At 29.0% G+C, this 18,670-nt stretch overlaps 1 protein-coding gene across 1 annotated transcript; it reads right to left on the reverse strand.

Annotated features, from left to right (window-relative positions):
- Nucleotides 1-13,362: 13,362 nt before the first annotated feature.
- LOC114733490 (uncharacterized) lies at nt 13,363-18,117 on the reverse strand. The gene is made up of 4 exons (XM_028920957.1): nt 17,921-18,117; nt 16,898-17,083; nt 16,651-16,690; nt 13,363-13,518 (listed from the first exon to the last, which is right to left on the reverse strand). Exons 1-4 carry the CDS (start codon nt 17,921-17,923, stop codon nt 13,436-13,438), a joined length of 312 nt encoding a protein of 103 aa, XP_028776790.1. The 5' UTR covers nt 17,924-18,117; the 3' UTR covers nt 13,363-13,435.
- Between the last annotated feature and the right edge of the window lie 553 nt (nt 18,118-18,670).

The following is an 18,670-nucleotide window of genomic DNA, read 5'->3' on the forward strand; positions in this document are numbered from 1 at the left end:
CTCCGGTCCTAATTATAAGACCCAATTGACTTATTTGAGGAGATTAAGGAAGTAAGTTAAGTTGGTTATTTATAATAAATAAGTGTTGTCATTCCTAAAATATCCTTGCTAATTAAGTATATTGGCTAAAACTATCATTATTAGAAGAATTATCTTGAAAAAAAATGCATAAATATAAGAGATAAAATGGATTGGGGTCTTATAATTAGGACCAAATAAAAAGTCAAATTGAGTCTTATAATAAGGACCGGAATAGTAGCTAAATTTAGGATACTAACTACTAAGGCTTCTAAGCCTGAGCCTGTATGAGCTAGCTCCACTCATCTTTTAGCTCTTGTTTTCGTCGAAATTAATTGGATTGATCATTGTCCCCCCATTTGACATTATAAGGCATTTTTTCATTCTTTCCATGTGTAAAAATATAAAGCATTTTATTGATGTTGCTTTGCAGGAGAAACTAATGGAGTTTTCTGAAAAATGTTCTTAATGAATGCTTGATGAGATTAATGAGATTTTCATATTTAGTTATAATTAAATAACTCTATTAAATAAGGATAGACATTAAAAGGTACTTTGCTTGATTTTTTTTTAAATATAAATTCAGAGTCTCTCTAACCCATTTTAGACTTAAGGCTAATATCTATTAGGCTGGGTGTGTTAAAATTAAATCCCTTCCAACAATTATGTTTTATAGGATTCGAACTTGTGTTATCTTTCAAATTCTTTATTTTTTATTGACATTAACTATTTTTTTTCTAGGAGTAGAAGTTAGCTAAAAATGCCTTATAATTCTGAATGGAAGGGATACTTTTTATTTTTGAAAAACAGAAAATGTTTAATAATATGCATGAGTATGACCTTTTTTTTTTTTTTTTGAGAGTGAGGGAAATTAATGTGTCAATAACTATGAAAATGCTAATTGTGATGAAGCATTTAAATTCCACCTGCAACATTTATGATGAAATTTCAATTATTAAATACAAGGACCATATATGTATATAGAACCTCCGGTAATTAATAAATGAACAAATTAAATGCATATTATACTATAAATATAAAATATTATGGAGTGGGCGTGACATGCATGACCTTACCATAAATGAATGCATACTCTCGCAAGGTCGCGGCAATTATGTAAATATATAAGCATTTTTTAATTTCCACATGTCCTCCTTCATTTAACTATTCAGAACTTTGGGTACAACACATTAAATTAACAAAAAACTATAGATATTATCGTTTATCAAAAGACTGAAAACAAACGAGTATTAATTATTAATTGATTAATAATTAATAACATGACAATATATATTATTGGAAAATGTTATTGTAATCTTTGTTATAATAAAACAGAGTATTACAGTTTATTCATATTTTAATAAGTAAATAATAATCTCATTAAAAAATTACTCTTCTGGTCCTTAATATAAAACCTAATTGTTAAGTTACTTTTTGTCCTAAATATAAGACATGTTTCTCATATTTATCAATTTTTTCTAAATTAGCCTTATAAATACTCTCTCAACCATAATTAAGTAAGTGAGGGAGGGAGAATATTAAGAAAGATAATTATGGTGTTTTTAGGAAAAGTGTATCATATTTCTTATAATTAGCTAATTTACCTAACTTTCTTAATATAATTAAATTAGTTAAATATGTCTTATATTAAGGACCAGATGAGTAATTTTTATCTGAATCACACAGGAAATAGACAGATTTTCAAAATATTTTAAGAAAACAAATAAATAGAGGACTGTAATTGTCAATTATTTTTATCATTAAACCATAATTTGATATTACCCCTAATCCTTAATATAAGATTAGTTAATTAATTTGAGTTGATTAAGAAAATTAATTAAATTAGTTATTTGTAATAAATAGATGTTGTCTTCCCTAAGTACCATTGCTAATCATATGTATTAGCTAAAATACTATGTGATAATACCTTTTAACATGTGCAGATACTACAATAATTACCTTGAAAAAATGATAAATATGAGAGATAAAATGGGTTAAAATGTTATATTTAAGACTAAATTAAAAATTAAACTAATTTTTACATTAATTACCGGAGGTAGTATTGAATAATTTTAAATTGAGCCTCAATTGAGGATATTCAAATCCCACAACCTATTAATAATAATCATAGGACAGGAATTGACTATTTTCTAATTGATAGAAGGGTACGGTGGACGAAAGTTTGGTAGAACTGATCTGTTAATTTATGGGTTAGTTTCAATCAAAAGTACATTACATTTGTGAAAGCTACATGATTAAATGAAAAAAAAATTATTAGGTATTAAATTTGTTGGCCTAACTTTCCAAAAAACCACAAAATAAAAAAAAGAAGGAAAAGGTACATTGTAAATCTAATTTACAACTAAGCAAGCATTTGAATTGGTTTTCATCACTAACTTTTATAGCGATATTTAGTTCGCAGAATCGAACAATGACTTATATACTGTAGTAATAATATACATTTTTAAGATAATAATTAAATGAAAATTTCATTTGCAATTTATAAAATTCATTTAAATATATTACTAAATTAATAGTATAGCCTTACACTACAAAATAAGTTTTATATTTTGGATTGGAAGATTATATGTAATGACTACACATGAGATATTTTGAATGGCATATACATCCAAGAATAAATGTGTTAAATAAACATCAACAATATTAATCAAGATTCCAGGAAAAACATACTCATCTGGTTCTTAATATAAGACTCAATTATTGAGTTGGTTTTAATCCTAAATATAAGACATTTTCTCATATTTATTAATTTTCTCTAAATTGTCCATATGGATACTCCCTCAGCCATAATCAAGTAGAAGAGGGAGAGGAGTATTAAGAAAGATAATTATGGTGTTTTAGAAAAAATGTTTCATTTTTCTTATAATTAACTAACTTACCTAACTTTCTTAATGTAATCAAATTAGTTAAATAGGTCTTATATTAAGGATCGGAGGAGTACTAATCAAGATTAGTTAATGAGGGAGAGGGGATCTGATCAGAGCCAGGACCCTGAAATTTTTAATTTTCCTCAGTATTAAGCAAAATATTATACATTTTTTACCCATCCAAATTCACACAAACCACGAAAAATTGGGGGTGTAAATTTTCTGTTGCATTTTTTTTTTTGTGCGTGAAGAATCTGAGAAGTTTTTACACATAAAAAATATAAGCGTTTTACAAATTTTTTACGCATGATATTACATATACTCTAATTTAGATTCTTCTCACCAATAAAACTTTCAACGAGGACTTTTCCTCACTTTTCTTACAAATCATGTAAATTATATACTTTTCAATCTTCAACCCCCCCAAAAAAAACTGAAGTTTGGTTTTCGCCTGACTTTAATTAATATTTATATTCATAATTTATTATCAAAATCAACACAAATAAAAAAAATTTATCACAGAAATCGGCTTTTGTTGTCATCTAAAACAGACAACATCAAAAGATGGGGAGAATAAAGGAATAGGGACCATTTCGCTGTTAACACGAAGTCAACAGGATGTTCCCACGTCAAATCACGAACTCTCTTGGGGGTGTTTGGATGGAAACCAAATCATGATTTTAGAAGTGCTTTTACGATTTACGAAGTAAATATGTGGAGGAGTTTGTCTCGTTTTGCAGAAAAATGCTTCTGAGAATCACTTTTTGTTGTTGCCAAACACCCCCTTAGTGGGTGAAATGATGTTACAATTTATGTAAAGCTAACTTTAAATATTTGACTTATATTATGCTTATATATATATATATATATTATCTCGGATTCTTAATATAAAAATTAATTAACTAATTTAAATAGATTTAAAAAGCTAGTTAAAATAGTTATTTGTAATAAATAGGTGTTGTATTTTCTAAAATATATTTGCTAATCAAATATATTAATTAGAACTATCATTATTACAAAGACTATTTTAGGAAAACAATAGATAAATATGAGAGATAAAATAGATTAGGGTCTTATATTTAAGACCAAGATAAAAATTAAACGAGCTCTTATATTAAGGAGAGGAAATATAAGAGCTCGATAGCTAATTTTGGGAGATTAAAAAAATTAGATAAGTTAATGATTTGTAACAAATGTGTGTCGACTTCTATAAATTATCTTTATTCAATCATGTATATTAAAACTACACTTGGGTGGAAATACCTTATAATTAATAGGGATATTTTTGAGAATATATTATAAATTTGGGAGACAAAAATAAATTAAAGTCTTATATTCAAAACAACTACTTATCTTTTATATTTAGGACAGGAGATAGTGTATGTGTGTGTATGAGGACTTATTTGTTATTTTATGGCCTAATATTGAGTTATTTTTTTAATTTTGAAATAAGTAAATTCTATTTTATGTACTTCCATTGCACATATGCCTTCCCATATTAGAATTACAAGACTAATTTCTTTGTTTTTTTCTCCCCTTATGCTGCCTTTGCATGCAGGCATAAGAAATCAAAGATGATCAAAACTTCCAACATACTTGCTAATTGCTATCCAAATTAGTTTACGAGTTGTTAATGTTAAAAATCAATAAAATCATCTGCTTTGAACATGATAATTACTAAAATTTCAATATTTAATGACAGATTTTCTTATAAAATTATTTGATATATGGTACAATTTGGTTCTTATTGATTATAAGTCTACCAAAAAATACATTAAATTGTTAAAGTTTGTTAAATTTACTCTTATCAAAGTTTTTCTTGCTCTATATTTACAAATCATTCTTACATCTCTCCCCTCTCTCTCTTTCCAACAAAAATTAAATAAGGATAAAATTAAAAAATGACTATTAAATACCTTACAAGTGACTTATAATAAGAACCGGATTGGTATCACAAAATCAAATTCAAGTATTACATAATTAAAGATTTAATCCCTTCATAAATTCTTTATCACTTACCCTCAATTTCTTAATATAAGAGTCATTTAATTAATTTTGATAGATTAATGAAGCTAAATAAATTATTTAATTCTAACAAACATGATCTTCCTAAAACATTCCCTTGAAATATAGATTACACATCAGTTTATAAGTTAAATAAATTATAACTTGAAAAAAAGATAAATATAAAAAATAAACTGGATTAAAATTTTACATTTCGAACTACTTTCCAAATGTTCCTTCTATCACTTGCCAAGAGATCCTCTCGCTTATTTACAATTTGTCTCCTCAGTGTATATATATATATATATATATATATATATTTTGGCCAAACTCCTCTGTATATTGATGTAATTTATAAAAGTAGTTTTCTTTAATATAGGCTATATGACCTTTTGTAATATTTGAACTCTATCTTTTTAATATATATCATTTTGTCCTAGTTCAAAAAAAAAAAGAAAATAAAGTCTTTACATTTAAAATTAGAGGAACAAAAACTTTGTTGTGGGTTTTTTTGGGGGGGGGGGGGGCCTCCAATCTGATAGAATGGAAGGAAGGAAAGGACAGGCGGTGGATAAGGAGTCAGCAATGTCATTAGTTTTGATCGACAATCTCAATCCCATGCTTGTCGAGTAAGAAATTCAAACAAACAAATTAGAAAGTCCTAGTTTACGTGCTAAGCGGAATATCCTACCCCCTGGAATATTAACATCTGGCTCCTCGTTAACTTACTTTGAACTTTTCAATAGCATTAATTAATTATTTTCTTCTTTTGGCCAAAAAATGTTAATTAATTCCTTTGCGTAATTTATTAGCATGCTTTGAAAGCATACCTATGTCATTTGTCTAGTTAGCATGCATATTGCCAAAGAAACTCAAATCCTGACAATATCATTAGAGTTATTTAATTAATTTGAATAGATTAAGAAAGATAAATACATTAGTTAATCACAGTAAATATGACATTATCTTTCTAAAATACCTATATATAATGTTAGATTATATATTAATTTATTTATAAGTTTGGTAAATTAGTTTATGAGAAATAGAGTAACTTGAAGATATTATATTAAGAGAAAGAAGGAAAGATTTATTTTGACATGTTGTACACATTCCCAACGATGAAATAGTGGTTGTATGCTATGTTGTTGGAAATATTTTTCTTTTCCTATTCTATTAAATAGATTAAGATGGGAAGAATCCTGATTAAGTCTGGTTAGAATATCAAAATCCAAATTAAGATCTACACTTTTAACAAATCTCTAATTAGGCTAATAAGCCTTATTGGGAATTTTTAAATGTTGTTAAAAGACTAAAATATCCTTTTATAATTTAAAATAATATTATTTTGAAAAAAAATTAAGCTATGAAAACTTGACATTATATAGTATTTATTTATACCAAATGTTTTACATAAAAAAATTTGGAAATACTAGGAGCAAAAAATTGACAATGCATAATATAATATTTAATACTACCTCCAGCCCTAATTATAAGAGCTAGTTGACTAATTTGAGAAGATTAAGGAAGTAAGTTGAGTTAGTTATTTGTCCTAAATATGTGTTGTTTTTTCTAAAATATTCTTATTAATCAAGTATATTGACTAGAACTATCATTATTAGAATGACTACTTTAGAAAAAATGTATAAATATGAGAGACAAAGTAGATTGGAGTCTTATATTTAGGATCAAAATAAAAGTCAAATATGATCTTATATTAAGGATCAGAGGTAGTACTAAATTTGATATATTGATAAGAAATTTATGGGAACAAGGACTTTTTTTCCAGTAATGGGAATAGGACCTTTTAATTATTTGATTCCAACACCATTAAATTAATAATTTTTCAAAGGAATTTTTTTCCTTATAGTTGAAAAATTAGAAGTTTAATGTATTAGTATATTTCAGCATCAAATTTGTCATTTTCTTAAGTGCTTTGTTAGATGTTCTCATCATATTATGTCTTGTAATCTTATTGCTAAAATTCATACTAATAATTAATATGAGTTTGTATTAAAAATCTAAATAAATTTTCTAACATTTCGTGGGATGAATGAAGTAATATGAACTTCTTAATATAATTTTATTTAAAAAATTATACATTTTACTCTTTTAACAACATATGGAGTAAGGACACGTGAAGCCGTTGGTTCATCTAGCAACATCTCAAGAACAAAAAGAATTTAAGTCATAAATTGATTGGACCAATTACCAATTTGCTATTTTAAATAAATATTTTAGTCTTTTAACAACATTCAAAAATTCCCAATAAGACCTATTGGCCTAATTAGGAATTTGTTAAAAGTATAGGCCTTAATTTGAATTTTGATATTTCAACCGGATTTAATTAGAATTCTCCCATTAAAATGTGTTTAATTTAGATTTTAAACTTTTTAAAAATTGTAATTTTTTGTTGTTTTATTTTATTTTATTAACCCTATGATTTCATTTTAAGTTTCATTTTTTGTCTTCTATTTTTTTATTTATTTTCAATTTCATAAATCATCCACATCATCTATTGATGACTTCCAAGTCCCAACTAATAAATGATACTGCCCCTCACTAATGTAACTTGGAGGTTTTATTAATTAATTGAAGGATGAAAATTCCATCTGACATTTCTATGATTTTCAGCAGATCATTCAAAGAATTTGCATCAATGATTTTTGAAACATCTTGGCAATTACAATTGACACATCCAACATCATTTTTATTTTAATTGCTACTGTATTCTAATCTCAACGAAGCTAGTATTTAGAATTCAGGCAAAAAAGGAAGTATTTGGAAATTAGACATGCAACATATCATTCTTATTACCCTAACACAAAACGGTACAAATTAAATTAGTAAATATATTTTCCAAGTCCTAAATATAGGAAATATAGGAGTTGAATAATTAATTACTATGCAAAAAATACAAGAGGTTGAGATGAAGGAATGAAGAAGATAAGAGAAAATTAAAGGATAAATATGGAGTGAGTCTCTTGCACCTCAAACTTACAATCATTTAGTATATGCCTATTATTTACAAGTAACAAGTTCCTAAATTTTATATTAAGAGTTACAATAAAAGAATGCATCTTTATAATTCTTTTGGTATAATTTAGAGTATCTTTATGTCACTTTAGATTTTAGACTAATTTCTGTTAAACTAAGAGCGTTACTGTCAAATCCTCTAACAAGTACGTTTTTTGAAATTTGAACTTATGTTCTTCTTTTTATAGAAATGAAACTACTTATCATGTCAGTTAACAGCTTGTAGTAATTTTAGAATATATATATATATATATATATCTGTGTGTGTATAACATCTGTAGCTTATATGTATTAATTATAGAAAACTCTCGAAAAGCCATTCATGTTGTAAGTTATATAGTTCTATGCGTAGAATTTAGGGAGAATCCCAATTAAATCTTGCAAAAATGCTAAAATTCATATTTATTAGGCCTACACTTTCACCAATATTAAGAACTGTCGTGGATGGAGCCTCATGGTGACTCAAAAATTTGAAATCATTAGAACTGATCGGCATTGGCTTTCCTGAGATGGTGAATTTGACCGCAGTTAGCAATTCGCATTAATTTTTTTTCCATTTTAGTTAAGCTTTTAGGTTTTTGTTATATGAACTCATCATTCTCTGAGTAACGATTAATTATATAAACAAAGGAGCAATGATGATTGGGGTGAGTGAGAAGGATGGGAGGAGAGAGATTCCCAATTGAGAAGAGAGGAAGGGTTAGTAGTAAACATTCAAGAACATTCAGATAAATTTACAAGATTCAAAAATCTCTAATTAGTCATCTGAGCTTGATTAGAATTTTGTTGAAAATATAGGCCTAAATCTGAGGTTTTGTATTTTAGCTGGATTTAATTGAAATCATCCTTAAAACTTATAACAAATATTATTATTTCTGGATTACATGCATAATAATAATAATAATAATAATAATAATAATAATATTATTATTATTATTATTATTATTATTATTTTAAAAATTTCGTATAATAGAGGTAGCTCATCTAATTCTAGAAAAATAATGGGAAACTTGTGGGTTGGCGAAATGCTGAAGTTTACTTTGAATGATCGATAAGTAATTAAAGAGAAAAGAATAAAAGAGGGAAAAAGAAGACATTTGTGGATTGGAGAATGATTATTACCATTCATTCATTTCACTGTTTTGCAGCTTCCATAAACTTTACAGGCTTGATCATATGCTTTTAGCCGAAAAGCTCCACATATGAATTATTTAATTAAAATATTTTCTTCTCTCTCAACGTTTTCCGAAAAGCAATTAATTATCCTTATATATATAATTTAACTTAATTAATAACAAATAGCAGTCAAAGTTAAAAATAAAGATAAGAAAATTTGATATGAAGGCAACGATAGTGGGAGATGGGTTTCATTAAAATTTTTGTGAGAAAATAATTTCTAGAAAATTATAAATATATTTTGATTCACTTGCCTTATACATATCTGCCACACTTTTATTGCCCCAAGATGATTGTTAAAATGTCATTTATGTTTACTAAGTTTTAGTCATACTATTTATATTAGTTATATTTTATGAATACAATACATACTATATTTTGATTTCTTCCAATATCTCAATCTGTTTAGTTTATTTAGTACAAATATTTCAATACATTTATTTTCAACTCAAAAGATTCAATCAAACCTCACATATAATAATAATGATAACCATATCATGCATAACATGTGCTAGATGGATTAAGTGGGAATTAAAAACCATGCCACAAGAGGATTTCATTAAATTTAAAATAATTTTCAAAAATAAAAATGGATAATGAATACTCAACATGTGTTTGCATTTGCATACTCCTTTTTTAAGATTTGGTTAAATCTTCTTAATTCTGTCTCAATTTTTTGATGGATAGAAAATTAAAAGCCTGAGGAGATAAAATAATGAATCATAAAGATATTTATAAATTTATCCCTTAAAAATGTTTAAAATGAAATTTGAATTCATTATTTATAAACGACCTAGGGACTCACCAAGGTCAGTACATCCCTTCATATTCAAAAAGTACTTACAGATCGCCTACCAACAAAGTTTTCACATTGGCAGTAAGATTCAAACTCATGATCTTATAGGCTATAAGCCGACTCCTTACCAACTAGACTAATTCTTGTATGATGAATATTATGAGACAATTTATTTTTATATATATTCGTCTCATACTCTCATACATAAATAAAATAACTTAAAAATAAGTTAATCTAAAGATTCATATATCCTATTACCCAAAAAAAGAGATTCATATACCCATTCGTCACATTTTACCCTATATTGTCATTGAGAGAGAAGAAATCTAAGTTCTAAAGAAAGAAAAAAACGAATTTTCTCAACCTAAATACACATGCATGATGAATATTATAATAATTGGTAAAGCTTATGAAGAAGGTGTTCATCATATGCCCAGAATCAAACGCAATCTTTTAAAACTATTTAAAAATTCAAAAGATTTTAATAATCAAGTTGATGTTGTTTCCCTCAATGATGATCCCACATGCACACACTATCCGTTTGTGACATAACTTTGATAACTTTCGTACGTAAGACTTGAATTTAGAATTTACCGAAGTTTTAAATAGTAGAAAAGTTCCTTATTATTGCTCCAACATGCCAGTTTCTTGAATATATATATATATATATATATATATATTGTTCATGATTGTCACCTTTATTGTTTTGTCTTGAACCTAGGATGATTCATTGGCTTTGCTTTGGATGCCCTTTGGCTTGAAATTAACCAAGATGATTCTCATTATTATTATTTGTACAAAATTAGATGTTTCTATCTTGTATTATTTTATGGTTGTCAAATCTGATATCTTTTATGTCTACAAAATCATACAACAATTAAGTTTATATCACCTGAAACAATGTCCATGGTTTCAGGTCCTGTCTGAAGTTGTGGATGCCAAAATACGAAGTACAAATTGATGGATCAATTCAATTAATTAATGGAACTTGGAAGATTCGGAGAAGATAAGGAGGATGTGAGAATTGAATCATAAATTGTAACACTTTGAAACCCTTTTATGTCACCTGAAACAAATATCCATGAGTAGCATTTTAGAAATGATTTTTATGAAGTACGAGGTAGATATGTTAGAAGAATTTTGTCTCAACTTATATAAAGTACTTTTTTAAGTGTTTTTTTTAGTATATCAAACTCCCTCTAAGTAATTGGTTAAGATCATGTCAAGGTCATCTCATGGCGAAGAAATGGAGGCAAGATAAATTTGTTCATTAATATATATATATATATATATAGCACAATTATAGATTAATGTCTCCAGTTTTAACTAAAACTGAGCTTCCTCATGATTACAAATATACTCTTAATCAGTTTATTATACCTATCTTGTTCGATTTATTAATCTTTTATATATTGCGAGTGTTTAACTAAAAATCTCGAACTACTTGATTAAATTTAGAGCTTATTTGTCATCCATATAACTGTTCGTAGAAATGGTATTGTGCGGAGAAATTCTTAGTTCAAATCAAGCAATTATTTCATTGTATTCTATTAAGATTTAAGAGCAGATAAATCAAGCAAACCATTCTATTCACGTAATGCTATAATAAATAGGGAGAATCCTATTTAAATCCAATTAAACTACTAAAATTTAAAGTTAGCTTACATTTTGAATAAATCCCTAATCAGGCCAAGAGGCCTAATATAGATTTATAAATATTGTTAAAAGTCTAGAATATCCCTCTATGATTATGGTACCAATTGTTACCTTTATGTTTTTTTTCCTTACAAATTTTTTTTCCTGAAATTTTTTTTGCTGTATTTTCTTGAAATTTGAAAACAGTGAATCCTAAGTAGATGACAGAAAATCACAGCATAGTCTTTGATTCACATTAATAATTACTCCAACACTATCATCAATTTAATACTGTAGGTCACTGATAGATTTTAATTTTGGAGGGGTTTAATTTTTTTTTAGTTTTAATATTGATCCACTTAATAATATATGCATAAACATACATGTTTTTAATTATACACGTACATTATTTTTAATAGAACACAAGTATATTTTAAGAGTGGAAAACTTATTCTGATAATGAATGTTTTATAAATTTTGGATTGAGGATGGTGTTATAATTTATTATTTTCATATTTTAGGAGAAGAACTTGTAAGGGAGTAAAATATAAAAATAACAGCTCATATTTTAATTATAAAGGGACATTTTAATCTTTAAATAATATTCATAAAGATCTAACTAGGCCTCTTGGTCTAATTAGGAATTTATTTAAAATGAAGGCTTGATTTTAAATTTTAATCTTTTAATTGGATTTAAATGAGATTCTCCCTAATAAATAATAGAATGTAATTAATAAAATTGTGCGGTTTAAGAAAAATGTTAAATAACAAAATTATTTAAAAGTAATAAACATATCAGAAATGTATTTTTCCCCCTAAATATGTCCATATTTATACATGAGTAAATAAAAGGGAGTAAAAACGAAAAAAGAAATGGAGAATTTAGGGAGGAAATTAATTAGGAAATAAAATTGATAAAAATGTATTTAATATTCAGGTACTCCAAAATAGATTTAGGGTGTGTTTGGATAAAACCAAACCATGGTTTGGAGAATAGCTTCTGGAAAATAGATTCTGGAGAAAATAGATTCTGAAGAGAATAGATTTTATGAAAAAGTGATTTTGAGAAGTGAGAGTGTTTGGATAGTTATTACCAGAATCACTTTTTATATGTGTAAATTACTAAAAAGGGTATAAATTAATATTATAATTATATTAGGGATAGATTTTATAATATATTTTGATTTGAAGAAATAAAATTGTTAATAAAATAATTTTTACTAACATAATTAATAATATATAAGATAATATAACTAATAAATAATTAATATGTGTATATATATTTATAAATCACAAGATTAAATAGTGAAGAACCGAGTGTGGAATGAAGAGTGAGGTATCAATTATGAGGGCTGCTTTGTCATATGCTGTTGGGTCCATACCAATGTCTGGAAAATTTGAGCCAGAAGCAACTTCAAACCACTTCTGCCGAAACCATGGTTTTGGGGTTCAAAACCATGGTTTGACCCCAAATCATGGTTTCACATTTTTTGTCTCTGTTTGGCTGGTTTCTTCCCCAAAATTTGTTACACATTAATAAAAAGGGGCGGAGGGTTTTGAAACTTTAGATCCTATAACAGGGGACAACAGGGGACAAAGGGAGTATTCCTCTTGTAATCAAGTCATAATAGACAGAGAGAAATTGAGCAAGCATTATAAATTCTTTGGACTGAGATTTGGCAAAAGGACAATCCCTGGTATAATCAAGGCCCCGAGTCCAGAGTCTCTTCTCAGATAATAATTGTCAGCCTTTTACAAACACTTTACACTCATCCAAAACTTTAAACTTTTCTAAACTAGGTCCACTGTTTTGCGCAGCAGAAAATGAACCCAATGATGCCAACTGGCATGAGCAAGCCTTAGTTGCAATATGGCTTTTCAGTTTTCACCAATTGGCATCATCTGCATCCCGGGACTGGTAGAAATCGTTTGGCCCAACAATGTTGACCTCCTCAAACTCATTAACATCTGATAACAGCAGAATGACAGATGGAACAATTTTTCGTTATATTGTTCTAGAAAAGCAAAAAGAATAATTCCTGAGGCTTTTGAACATATAAAAAGTTGAATGTTATATTCTGGCAAATATAATGAAGTTAAACTTCATAACACTTCCCGTCCAACATAAAGAGAGTAGAGTAGAAAATCTTTATGTTAACGCCTGCTGCTTGCTTGTGAAGTTCATTTAAAACTATAAATGTGAATCTCAGCTAAGTTGAATATGAATACGTGAGCACAAGTGATGGGAGATGCTATCATCAAAGGAGTAAAGAATCAATTCAGAAAATTTCCCTGAAAATGTCAATTAGTACTTAGACAACGGTTTAAAAGTGCAGTTGTATAAAAAGATCATGCATGTAATTAAACTCAGTCAAGAACAGAATGTGAACATTATTTAGATTTTTTTTTTTTGGCGTGGCCAAAACATTATTTAGATTGGAAAAGCATCATTTTCATCTTTGTGGCAGTCAGTGCTGGAAAAAGGCAAAACAACAGATAGGGTTGAGCAAAGAACTCGTAACCCGCTATACCTGCCCATAGCCCGATGAAATTTTACCTGTTTAGACCCGCCCAAAAAGCTTATAAAATGGGCGGGCTAATAGAATAAACGGGCAGGCTACGGGCACACCCCAGGGCTGCCCGTGCCCGCCCGTATATTTTTTTTTATTTTTTAATGTATAAATTTTATTATAATAAAATAGTTTTCTTCCTCATTCAACAACAATTGCTTTGGTTCAGTGGCAAAAGTGGCTTGTGTATTACTTTCACTCGCTCCCAGGTTCGATTCCCCGCCAGCACCTACACAAAGGTTTTGAATATTTTATTAATTTTTATATGCCATTTAAGTTTCATAACTCAGATTCGGGGAGAAAAAAAACCCTCTCACTTCCATATCGCTGTCTTTCCCCCCTTCCGTCCTTCTCCTCCGAGATCGCCATTTTTCTGATTTTCTCCCTTCCTCTAATCCTTTCCACCTTTGTTTTTTTTTCCGTTGCCTTCCTCCTCTACCTACTTCTCTCTTATTTCTTTCCTCTCTCACATCGCCATTACCAAATCTCTTTCTCCACCATTGCTAAACCACCTCAGCCCTTGTCCTCTGATCTCGAGCACCTGACGGTGACGACAACTAATCAGCCACTCTCATGACTTCATCGTGGTGTCACTCTCCTCGCCTCTTCTCTCTACGTCCGTGACTTTGCTTCCCTCTGCTGATCTGCTCACTGCTCTCCACCGTGCATCTGCATCGTGAGTCTTGGACTGGCTCACTCATTTTAAATTTAGAGCCTGTTTGGTTAAGTGGTGGGATCTCAAATAAACCCGTTTAAATTCAAATAAGTGCTTATGAAGCATGGTTAGGGTGTTTGGATAATTTTTATAGAATCCCGATAATCGTGATTTTAACTCTCACCGCACTTTTAGGATAAGCAACAAAAGATAGCTTATGCGTTTGAAAAATCCCGATGAATTTTCAGTAACTAAATTTTCTCCAATCTACCCCTCATTCTAATGGTAATTATTTTAATTTTTTTAAAAAAAACATACAATATGAAACTGTTTTTCTTTTAAATTTTATTTCTTAGTTATAATTTTGATTGAAGATTCAATTTCCTTATCTATGTTACTAAAATTGCTAATCAAATTTTTTTTAATATTTTCGTTCATCTTTTATTTATATGGGGTCTTTTATTTAATATTTGTACTACACATAAATTTTGTAAGTGATTTTAAATAATAATAATTTTAAAATAAAAATAATATTTAAATATTCATGTCATTTATTAAATTATATTTAATAAAATTTATTATTAAATATAATAATTATGAAAATGTAACAACTTTATTAACTTCATGTCCTTTTTAGTAATTATACACCCATAAGTGATTTTAATAAATAAAAACCAACATAATCACAATTCTTAAAATCACTTTTTTAAAAAAATATCCAAACAGAAATCACGATTAACCAGTATCACTTATAGCCAGTATCACTTATAAAATTCACGATTATCTAAAATCACAGTTGTTCACTGCTAATCCAAACGGGCACTTATGCGGTTGTGCCTATATCTAAGGATGTTGTGATTTTTGCTGTGAAATTTTTCTGCCGTCTTTCATCCTTCTTCATCTTCCTTGATCTATCATCTACATTTTCCAAATTGTTATGCCCTTCTTGTTATTGTGATTTTCCTATGAAATTTGGCGTTGACTTTGAAAATTTGGCTTTAAAAATGATGATAAGCTATTGGTGATGCTCTTCTAGAAATTGTGTGGTTGATTAGGTGAACTTTAAGTTGAACATAACGGGTTATCTATAACCCATTTAACCCGCCCATTTATTTTCAGACTCGTTTATAACGGGTTTATTACGGGTACAGGCCAACCCGTACCCATGTAACTTTAAACGGGCGGGCTACGGGTTAAGGCACGGAATGCCCAACCCGCCCGTTGCTCAACAGACATGCTGGCTTCAGTAGACAATGAGGGGAATTAACGTATTTTGGGGTTTACAAAAGAAATGAAAATGAAGAAGGAAAAAACCCTCCCCTAGCATTCAAGTGGCTAGAGACTTTTCCAAAAGCAACCAAATTTTTCTTGGAAGAATTATAATAAGGTCCCAAGTAAGGAAAATAATTATTAAAAAGTCTCAATAACAACTTAAGCAGCTTTTGATGATAAGTTCCAAAATAGAAAATGACAACCTCTGGGATTTGTTTTGTAATTATTTTTCTTACTTGGAATTTCACTGTAATTCTCCTGTTTTTCTTTAACTAGTTTCTAATCCACAACCTTGTATATTCCAGACTTGCATATTTCGGATTAACAACCTGCTCTCCACCTCTCATCCAAAGAGACAGTCAGTTGCGAGCACTACGACCATCTTCCATGGCCACCTCTTCTTCCTCCATGGCCATCTCGTCAGGAAGATAACGCAGCTTCAGGCCCTATTACACACCCTTCTCGCTTCATTCTCATTTCATAGGTTAATAGCACTCGCCCATTAGTTAACTTCAGTTTCTCAACAGGGCTTTTAACAAACGAAATACATACAGCTTTTGTTTGAGTAGGAGAATACAGGAAGAAAACAAATAGAATACACAACTTTTCTAAGTGTCAGCGCCACCACAGCATCACTATCGACCTGAATGACATATAAATGGGAAAGTGCCAACAAGTATGATGCAATGGTGTAATTCATGTAATGAAGATGTTAAATTTATAGTGCTGAATCAATAAAAATAGTTTCAATGAAAAGTACCAGATAGAGTTCGACATTTCCATGTCCTCAATGCTAGTATTTTCAAGAAACATACAGAACAAAAATCACAAATTGATGATGCAACACTACCTTTTGATCTGCAAGTGTCTTAATGTGCTCTAATATTTCCCCTGTACCTGGTAGAACAAATCGCTGATCACTGACAGGTTGATCAATGATCTCCTCCAACTTCTGCTTTATTCCAATTATCTTATCAGATGGCTTGCACCGGATAAAGTATGTTGACTTGCTGCGCTTAACACGAATGTACATATCCTGTCACGCAATCACACAATCCCAGTATGAATCACTCAAAATGTTGTGATAATATATAACAAGAAGTATATAATGCTTATCCTTAGCTCAGAATATTGCAGCTTTAGAATGTAACATGGCATGATACCTCCAGAAATTGATATATTAAGATAATCATGATATAAAGACAAAATATCAGCAAGGTGTAGCATATTCATGACGTCTGACTCAACTTAGGAAAATGAAAGCCATTCATACCCAGTACAGCTATAAATTCTAAAACATTCCTCAAAGCTACATCCTGTTGCTTTGGTGAAAAGATATTAACACGGCCACATCTAATCTTTCCTCCTTCTGCTCTGAAAAAATCGCAAAATTAGATACATTGCTTGTTCCTTTCCTAAAATTTTTATTCTTCTCATTTCCCGAGCGACTACTATGAAAAAGAAGTACGTTTTTCACACAAATCTTCAACGTCCATAATTATTGCAATCAGTTTCCTTCTATACACTTCCATTGCTATCATACAAAATGCATCTGAGTTCCTAACTGTCAATTGATGTCATATTTCACATTTTCATTACAAGTTTCCGTAGTTTCATTCCAACAACAATGCCTTCCTACCAATAAATAAACCTCTAACTTCCAGATAATCCGAGCTTTAATATATTTGGACGACTAAAATCAATTTCCACTTTCAGAAAACCTCGTGCATTTTTCCCAACAAATGGTTCAAGTATTATCAAATGCACCTAAGTCATGGATTTGATAGATATAGCCATAGCAGCCTCCAACATCGTCGTCTGGGTTAAGAACTGTAATTCCAAGGAAAGTAAAAGAGAAAAGTAACAGGAATACCATCTTCTCCGCTTCTGGGGCCTCTGTTTCTTTGGTGACGAGCTGATTCTGCAATCCACAGAAGAATGGAAGAAAAAGAATTCGAAAGAGACATGCTTGAAAAATAAAATACCAAATAACAATGGAAACAGTGAAAGCATAGCCATTTTATTTAATGCTTTGAATTTGGCACAGTCAGATTCCAGTTAGGTGTGTAACCAGTCACTGCTCTCGACTGGTTTTTCACCAGCTGAATTGTTTGCCTGTTTGGCTGTGGACTTGCGGGGACGCATTTCCTGCAAATATTGAAATTTATATTCGGTAGCTTAGTATATAAAAACAAATAACTGCTTTATAAATATTAAAAAAATTATTTAATTAGAATACATTTATTAATCATATACATTTAAATTATCTTTTGATAAAACTATGCAATTATCGTATAGATTACTTCAAGTGAATTGAAATTTTATATCTATGATTATATTAAATTTCTAATTAGTTTTTATTTTTAGTAGCGGAGCTTTTATATTTAGTAGCAGAGTAATATGTCACACAAAAAATTACTATATAAAAACTCCACTTCTAACACAAAAACTAAGAAAGCAGCCATTTTTCATTAAGGTTTTTTAAAATATGAGATTATTAGTTTCAATCCTCGTATGATGTGTACATGGATATTTGAAGTTGTTTTTATTTATTTCTTTTATTTTTCGCGTTTTAACAAATTTTAATTTATTTCCCCAAAAAAAAAAAAGTCCCTGCTGCGAA

Source organism: Neltuma alba, unplaced genomic scaffold (assembly GCF_004799145.2).
Source record: "Neltuma alba isolate B1F8T4 unplaced genomic scaffold, ASM479914v2 tig00013008_pilon, whole genome shotgun sequence".
In the NCBI taxonomy this organism is placed as follows: domain Eukaryota; kingdom Viridiplantae; phylum Streptophyta; class Magnoliopsida; order Fabales; family Fabaceae; genus Neltuma; species Neltuma alba.

Excerpts from the sequence above, each read along its gene's own strand:
- LOC114733490 (XM_028920957.1), bottom strand. Across the intron at positions 16,691-16,897 it reads AGACACTTGCAGATCAAAAG|GTCGATAGTGATGCTGTGGT; the intron begins GTAGTGTTGCAT and ends TATGTCATTCAG. Across the intron at positions 13,519-16,650 it reads GGCGCTGACACTTAGAAAAG|ATGTTAATGAGTTTGAGGAG; the intron begins TTGTGTATTCTA and ends TGCTGTTATCAG.